This window comes from Pagrus pagrus (genome assembly GCF_965226575.1).
Source record: "Pagrus pagrus genome assembly, chromosome: 2".
NCBI lineage: Eukaryota > Metazoa > Chordata > Actinopteri > Spariformes > Sparidae > Pagrus > Pagrus pagrus.
In genome coordinates, this window is record NC_140186.1 from 1,890,018 (window position 1) to 1,897,994 (window position 7,977).

Below are 7,977 nucleotides of genomic sequence, written 5' to 3' on the forward strand. Positions count from 1 at the left end.
AGGGGCGGCACGATTCAAAATTTAAATCAAATGATTTTGATCATTGAAATCAGAAGAAGGATCGGGCTCGACTTGTGGAATAAGTTTGTTACGACGCTGTAAAAAAATATTTAAATTCGACCATATTGTTTTAGTGTGCTACATTAAAAACATATCTGTTATATCCCACTCGATACGTTTTTCAGGAAGAATTTGGAAATGACAGTGAGAACCTGATGAAACCGAAGATCTGTTGATCTTTACAAATCAAGACTCAAATCAAGACTCAAATCGTGACGACAAATCAAACCGTAGATCTGGAGAATTATGACACATTAAAGATGGTTTGATTTAACAGAACTTGACAAAGAAATCTGAATAGAAACACGACGTAAACATTTTACATGCACAATTTAATTTTACAAGAATGTCTTTGTACAAGAAATGTTGGAGCTGATCCACAGATTTACAGTTTTACACAGAGAGTCATCAGAAGTTTGTTCTGCTCTGACAACGATCAGCTGACAGCAGTGTGTCTGGTTTCACCTTCAGGCCGGTGAGGCGAGACGTCGCTCAGCTCTACGGGTTTCGTCGTCGACGAGGGCCGGTTCGTCCGTCAGGTCGGAGCTCGACGGTTCTGGGAGGCCTGAAGTCGTTGTCGTCGTCTCTCCATCGCCTGCTGCTTCTTCAGCTCGATCTCTGCTGCTGAACATTTACCCACAACTGCAGAGAGAAAACACAGAATACACAGACAGATGAACATGTGAAGGCTGTTGTTCCACAAAGACAAGCAACAACAAAAAAAATACATTATTTAACATTTAACATTATTTTTCATTAATTTCTGACAAAATGGATCAAAAAGTCAGTGGTTTAAAAATGTTAAGAGTAATTTTTCTGAATTAATCTGCTGATAAATGACTTGTTACCATAGTAACAGTGCAATGATTAGTACTGGGACGGCTGTGATCAGAGCTGTGAAGCAGCAGCACCACAGAAACATCACATGAGCTGCTTACCTTCATCTCACGACGGAGGTTTGACGTTCGATCAGAGAGGCAAAGAAACCCTGCAGATCTTCATCTGAGCAGCTGCTTCGTTTACCACTCGTCAGTCCTCAACGGTTTCAAACTCAAGTTAACAGCAAAAGTATTGATATTTTGGTGTGAAGTCCAAGTTTGAGCAAATAAGTTGACTTTCGATAGACTGAACGCACGGGAACGTCGTCACGGGAGCCAACACAGAGTTAACGATACAAACATAGTAAATGTTTAAAGGTAACCATTAACCTGCGGATCGTTTAAGCTTTAAATATGATGCATTCAGAAAAATCACAGTTTCAGTCTCCAGCGCTCAGAGCCGCCTGTGTTTGGAGGACATCTTTGTTCAAATAGAAAATTAAGATACAATTATTTCATCACACCACAAAGAAAAGGTAAGAAGCTGAAATAACAAATTTAAAATGTTAAATTATCATTTGAAAATGTAAAAAAAAATGAAATGCAAAACCTCGAACTGAAAGATGAAATTTAAAAACAATCATGATAAAAGGTCAACAGTTTTCTGTCAACAGACGTCTCCGTTATAATCGTGCATTATGGGGATTTTTTATCCTGCAATGCTACGAGTGGCCACTGGGCAAAACTGGAAGCAAGGCTGAGCAGCGGTGTGAATTTCGTAAATGAGACGAGACGATGACGGGCTAAAAATAGATCTTTGATAACAAAAACTGATGAAATGTTTGTTTTGTTTCTCGCTGACGAGCCATCGTTTCAAATAATTAAGGATTTTCTTCCCACAGTTGTGCTTCTAGTCGGTCAAAATATAATCAATACACTCCGTCATTAACGTTTGACACTTATTTAAAATTCGTCAGAAACGAGTCGGGAGACTGAGAGACGACCTGTGGCTACAGAGTAGGCCAGAAGAACAAAAACAACCTGAAGAGAAACTTGCAGTGGTACCACCGCAGTGGGTTGGCTAACTGAACTGTAAGTCCTGATTTTAAGTAAGCATATATATACCCGAGCATTATGTCAGCGTCTGACGGAGGACGCTGCTCTCACCTTTGTTGGTCACTGTAGACACTGGGTTGTTTGGCTTCTTGAAGGTGAACTGGTCTTTGCGAGCGTGTCCCTGTGGTGCTGACTGGACTCGGCTGCTCCCCGGCACACATCCTGAACTGGTTTTAGTTTGTGGGACTCGGAAAGAATCCTTCATCTGTGCACCTGTAGTGAAGTTAGAGACAAAGCCACCAGCCAATGAACTGCCAGCTGCTCTACCTGAAGCACAGGTGACAGCTGCTGGTGCTTGTTTTTGGAGAAAGGGCTGCTGATTGGCTGGTTGGTTGCTGTTGTCCCAGGCCCTGCTGGCTGGTTGCAGAGCAGGTCTCGGGTTTGACACGTGACCCACAGGAAGAGTCTGTTTGGCGGGAACGCTCTGCATCTGGTTCTCCACATCTTCGCACATTTCGCACAGCAGGTCGTCGTCAGCTGGGTCGTCCCAAACCGGGTCCGACGAGAAGAAAGCGGACAGGTCGTCATCCAGGAGGTCGGAGACGGCAGGTTCCTCGCTGCGAGAGGAAACTACTGCAGGTCTTTGTGGGAAGCTCTGAGCTGCTTTTATATCTGATGTGTTTGATGCAGCCGTGATGTGTTTGGGACTTGAGCCTGAAACGGATGTCCTGGGTTGAAATTGTGGTTTCTGTGGGTTTGACTTCGCTGTGTTCAGTGTTTGCCAGGAACGCTGAGATCCTGCGTTGACTAAAGCACCTTTACTCTGCTGAGCGTCTTTCTGTGTTGTTTCTGAGCTGTAATCCACCTTCGAGTTCGTCCGTGTGTCCGTCTGGAGCCTTTTAACAGAGAAATCAGGATTAGACTCCAGTTTGAAGGTCGTTCTTTGTCTCACATCGTTCTTTTCCACTTTAGCTGACTGGCTGAGTCCTCCTCTGACAGGAGCATTTACTGGACCTTCTCCTTGAGGTTTAACTTCCCTGGCTGGTTTCTGGGTCGAACAGTGTTTCGGAGCAGCAAAGATCTGTGGATTTTGTGTCATCTCCAACACCAATGAGTCGTTTAGCAGGTCATCGTTGTCCCAGTCGTCCTCAAAGTCATCGTTTGCCAAAGTGCCTTTAGTGTTTGTCTGAGTGGAACCGTGTGAGGTGGAAGACGTTTTCCCAGAAGCCTGTTTGGAAGAAGCAGGTTTCACTTGTGACGACACCTGACTTAAATTTCCGCTCACATGTTGTGTCGGTCCGTCAAACAGAAAATCCAAATCGTCCTCCATTTGTTGATCCGGCTGGACCTGAACATTCGTCCCAGCCGCCGCCTTCACGGCTCGTTCACAGTTTCCAGGAAGTGAAGGTGGAGAATCGTTCTCAAAGTCCAAGATGTCCTCTGACAGGAGCTCCAGGCTCTGCTGGTGCAGGTCCTCCACTTCTTCTTCATCCTGATGAAACATGTTGAAGTCGAACTGCTTGGCCAGTTTCAGCAGGTCGTCCACTCCGTTCGGCCTGCGACAAAAAGAAACCATTAGCTGACTGTGATGACGGAGACTGAACAAAAATAAAACCTCCTTTTTGTTTATAGATTCAGTAAAAAATGACAAGAAATTATCTTTTTTTTTTTTAAATAAAGATGCTGCTTAAACTGCCATGTACAACTTAATTACCTTAACTTACGTCTTTTTGTCTGTTTTTGCTTCACTTAATAATCTTTAATTCTTTTATATTTCATTATTTTACACTTATTTTCCTTTAATTTATTCCGTCAGAGGGCAGACGCAGAGGGCAAGTCTGTCCACTATGTGGCCCTCACCCATCAATTATATGTCATGTTGTAATGTATGATTTAGAGAAAACAGCCTGTGAATGTCATGTAAACTGGATGTTTGTCGTCACAGCACATAGCTGAGCGAAAGATAGCGCCTCAGTGAGCTTCTGTCAGAAATGCATGTATGTGTTATGTGTGAGAGAAAGTGTGTGTGTGTGTGTGTCTTTTGGTTTCACTTCTGTTTTGTTGTGCTTGCTTTTATTGTGTGAAGCTCTCTGTGCTACATTGTATTTGTATTAAATGTGCGATATAAATGACGTCTGATTGATTGATATCAGGCTGACCCACAACACAACGTAGCCACCTAGTGGACAGTTTGTGTCCAACACACACCACACATTGACGTGGCTCTCACAGTGGCCAAGCATCGAAAGTTCAGACTGTCATGCCCACCAGGAATAACGTAGGCAAAAGCTTTTTACAACTCTTCATCATCAAGGTATGAGGATGAGTCTTAGTGACTGTGAAGTCTGTGGCGTTAAATCTGTAGGGCAGGTTAATTAAAGTACGAGCCATGGAAATGGGTGGAAATGGCGGCAACATCTCAACTTTGAACCAAAATGGCAAACTTCCCGTTGGACTGAGGTTGTGGGTCCAAGAGGCTTTTTTGTGCGTTTGGTCACGATACTTATGCGTGCCCAAATTCGTTAGTGTATGTGCATGTAGGAGGCGGGGCTTCAAGTTTGACAAAATGGCCGCTGTGAACCAAAGTGGCCGACTTCCTGTTGGACTGAGGGTTTCGGTGCCGAGGGGTATTTTGTGCGTCTGGTCATGATACATATGTGTATCGGAGGCAAAAGCTTTTGACAAGGTGTCATCATCAAGGTCTGAAGATGATATGTAGTGACTGTGAAGTCTGTGGCGTTAAATCTGTAGGACTAGTGAAATAAAGTACGAGGTGTAGAAATGAAAAAAAAATTAATGGGAAAAGCCATAAGGGGGCGTTAGGGGGCGCTACTGAGCTATCGTGGTGCACATGAGGGCAGTTGTAGTATTGGATTAACGTACTCATGTGTAACGAGCTACAGGCCAAATCTGGTGACCCATGACTCATGCAGCCAGTGTAGTTACATGATCCCACACTGATTTTGACTCAATTGGTCACATGACCTGGAAGCTATTGAGCTAACATGCTAATATTTACATTAAAAATTAATTAAAAATAGTAAAAAATATGAAAAAATATGAAAAGATGTAAAATGTAAAAACAAGAGGCGTATCTCTTGCAGCCAGTGTAGTTACATGATCCCACACTGATTTTGAGTCAATTGATCACATGACCTGGAAGCTATTGAGCTAACATGCTAATATTTACATATAAAAATTAATAAAAAAGTAATAAAAATTAAAGCTGCAAGTAGCGATGAAATGGACGAGCTTTCAGTCCGTGTCCGATCGTCAGAATATATTTTACAAACAACAGGGGCGTCTTAATTTTCAGTCGTAGCTTTATGAAGTTTATCTGCACAGAAGTCAAGGAAGGTCGGTGACACACGTTTAAGTTACAAATGATGACCCTGATTTTACAGTCAGCTTTCTGCAGTGAGCTCCTTTCTGTATCATAGTACAGAAGTACAGGAGCTGATTTCACAGGTGGATTTCTGCTGGAGAATAATGATATTGTGTTTACATGTGCAAAACACAACCAGGTGGCCCATGCAAATGGAAACACACTCCCTGGAGTCACAGTGTCAAGTTACAGAGACCAACAACAACTTACTGACCCTTAACTGAACTACAGACTTCTAGTGAGAGGATGAAGATAAAAACCTAAAGCCAAGGCTCCAGACATACAGAGTCGGCCAGTTTTAGTCGGATCTTCTGGACCTACCTCGGGGATTTCTTCTTGGGTTTGGGAACTTGAACATCAGGCGTGCAGGGAATGGTGGCGCTGTCTCCGATCCACTGCTGTAAAGTCGGCTCTGTGACCTCCGGTCGGCCATGCTTCAGAAGGACAACGCAGCAAGAATGTAAATAAATAGTTTACTGGCTCTATAATCAGAGCACCGTCATGAACAGTAAAAACACACATTTACAAAGCAGAACCAAGACCTGAAAGTTTTAGTGGGGCCAATTTTGTGTTACTGACCTTTGGAGCGATCCGGCTAACGATCTCCGAGATGTCCACAACTCCAGGACGCTGCTTCTTGCCTCTTTTTCCTGAAGAAGAAAAACCTCACAGGATCAAAACCAGCTTGAGTTGTTCGACTGACAATCCAGAAAATAAATTAACACCTGATAGAAAACTAGAGAAAAGTGACTAGACACATCAATACATCCAAATTATTGTGGATTAATTTTCTGTTGACTGACTAATCAATCAGCTGCCTGATCATTGAAGCAGAAAATAAAATCATGTACTTTATTAGAGATTCTGGACAGAAACGATATTGGAAAAAAAATGACATTGTGATATTTCGGTTGTCTGCACACGCACGAATCACGGTGTCGATGCTGAAACGATATAAATTGTGCAGCCGGGACAGAAACTCTTCATAAATATCCTCGTCACAGCTGCAAGGATGAAGTTTACCGGGTCTGTTGGGCGAAGGAGAGGTGGCGTCCCAGATGATGTCCTGCTGAAAGTCCGAGTCGTTGTGTGGAGACTCTCCGCTGAAGCCGCCTCCTGATCTGGATCTCGGGATTCTGGTCGGGGTCTTGAAATCTGAAGGAGAAACAAAACAAACACAACTGATTCACAAACAGCATTTATGTCCTGATCCGATCTCCGTGAAGCTCTTCTCTGTTTGTCTGCACTCTACATGGAGGTCAGAGGTCAGAGGTCTGGAGCTGGTGAGGATTCAGTGTCTTGCTCAAAGACACTTCAGTAGGGCAAATACTGTTAGCTAAGACAAAACCTCTCTCCCAGCTTTCAAGAAGGAATACGAGTTATATATTAAAACAATAACCTAAAAGAAAAAGCTGCAAAGTCTGCTCCAACTTTAATGTTTTCACCACAGTTCATTTTACATTAACCTCTCGTCTTACTGGTTTGTATTGTTTTTATTATAAACGTCATTTATTATTATCCGTCGCTGTTAATTGATCCTTGATTTCCTGTACAGCTGATTTCACTGTTACTTGCTTTGATTGTACTTTTTCATTGTTTCTCTGCTACAAGAGACGAAATCAATAAACTGATACAAACTGGAACTGGTCAGCTTCGGTTGAAAAGTTGAATAAATTGACGTTAACGTGGAAAGTGTACACACATGAGACTAGTTACGGATGGTTGGATTCAGCAGGGGTGTGTTCCGGTTGTAAACAGACTTTCCGCTGGATCTCAGGCTTGTTCTGGTTGATGACGCCAGAGCAAAACTTTCGCAAACAATTCATTAGAGATTCAATTCTCCAGTCATGTCTGCACTGTGGAGAATGTGTTGTATGCCGAATTAAAGACTGAAAACTGTAGTTTGTCAGAATACTTTCACTCATGTATTCTGGTGAAGGGTTGTAGCTTACATGTACATGAAAACCTTAAATAGCGAGGAATTGTAATGGAGTTCAGGATACAGTCGTCTTCACGGAGCAGAGCGGGACGTTGTCCGGGCTTGTCCGGGTCACAGCAGACAACAGAGGCAGAAAACAACTTTAAACACCTGAAACACAATCAAACAGAGAGAAATACAGTGACTGACCCGGTTGGTGGCTCCTCGGAGAGTCCACCTCCGCCGGTGTCCGTGCCTGTTGACTCCGTCTGAAACTCCGGCTCAGTCGGTTTGGTTTTGACGGGGCGGCCTGAGTCTGCAGCGGGGACAGTGTGGGACCGGGCGGAGGGTCAAAGCTCCGGTAGCCGCGGTTCATCGTTACCGGTCCCCTGTCGAGCTGCCCGCGGTGAGCCGGTCGACAGTTCGCGGGTTAAAACTGAACCGTGTTTTGTTATTTACAGTTTATTCTGTGGTTTCTGTCGCCAGTCGGCTGAGCCTTTGAACGTCCCGCCATCTTGGCGTTCCCACAATTCCTTTCGAGGGTGCGTTCAAGAGCAACAAAGCTGCGCGGACACTGCGCATGTCAAAGATGGCGGATGGGCTGCTGATACCTGCTGATCATAAAGTTAAAGGACTTTGTTTTAAACTAAATTCATTTTACATACAAAAACAACAAACAACAATAAAACAACAATATACATGATTAACTTTAAATGTTTTCATGGTATCATTTCACTCAT

The 7,977-nt window shown here is 43.4% G+C and overlaps 1 protein-coding gene across 1 annotated transcript; it reads right to left on the reverse strand.

Moving 5' to 3' along the window:
• Positions 1-373: 373 nt before the first annotated feature.
• Positions 374-7,776, reverse strand: etaa1a (ETAA1 activator of ATR kinase a). Its single transcript, XM_084367555.1, has 6 exons — positions 7,448-7,776; positions 6,343-6,474; positions 5,899-5,969; positions 5,641-5,753; positions 2,046-3,490; positions 374-702 (listed from the first exon to the last, which is right to left on the reverse strand). The coding sequence occupies exons 1-6, from the start codon at positions 7,611-7,613 to the stop codon at positions 596-598; spliced, it is 2,034 nt and encodes a 677-aa protein (XP_084223681.1). The 5' UTR covers positions 7,614-7,776; the 3' UTR covers positions 374-595.
• Positions 7,777-7,977: the final 201 nt, after the last annotated feature.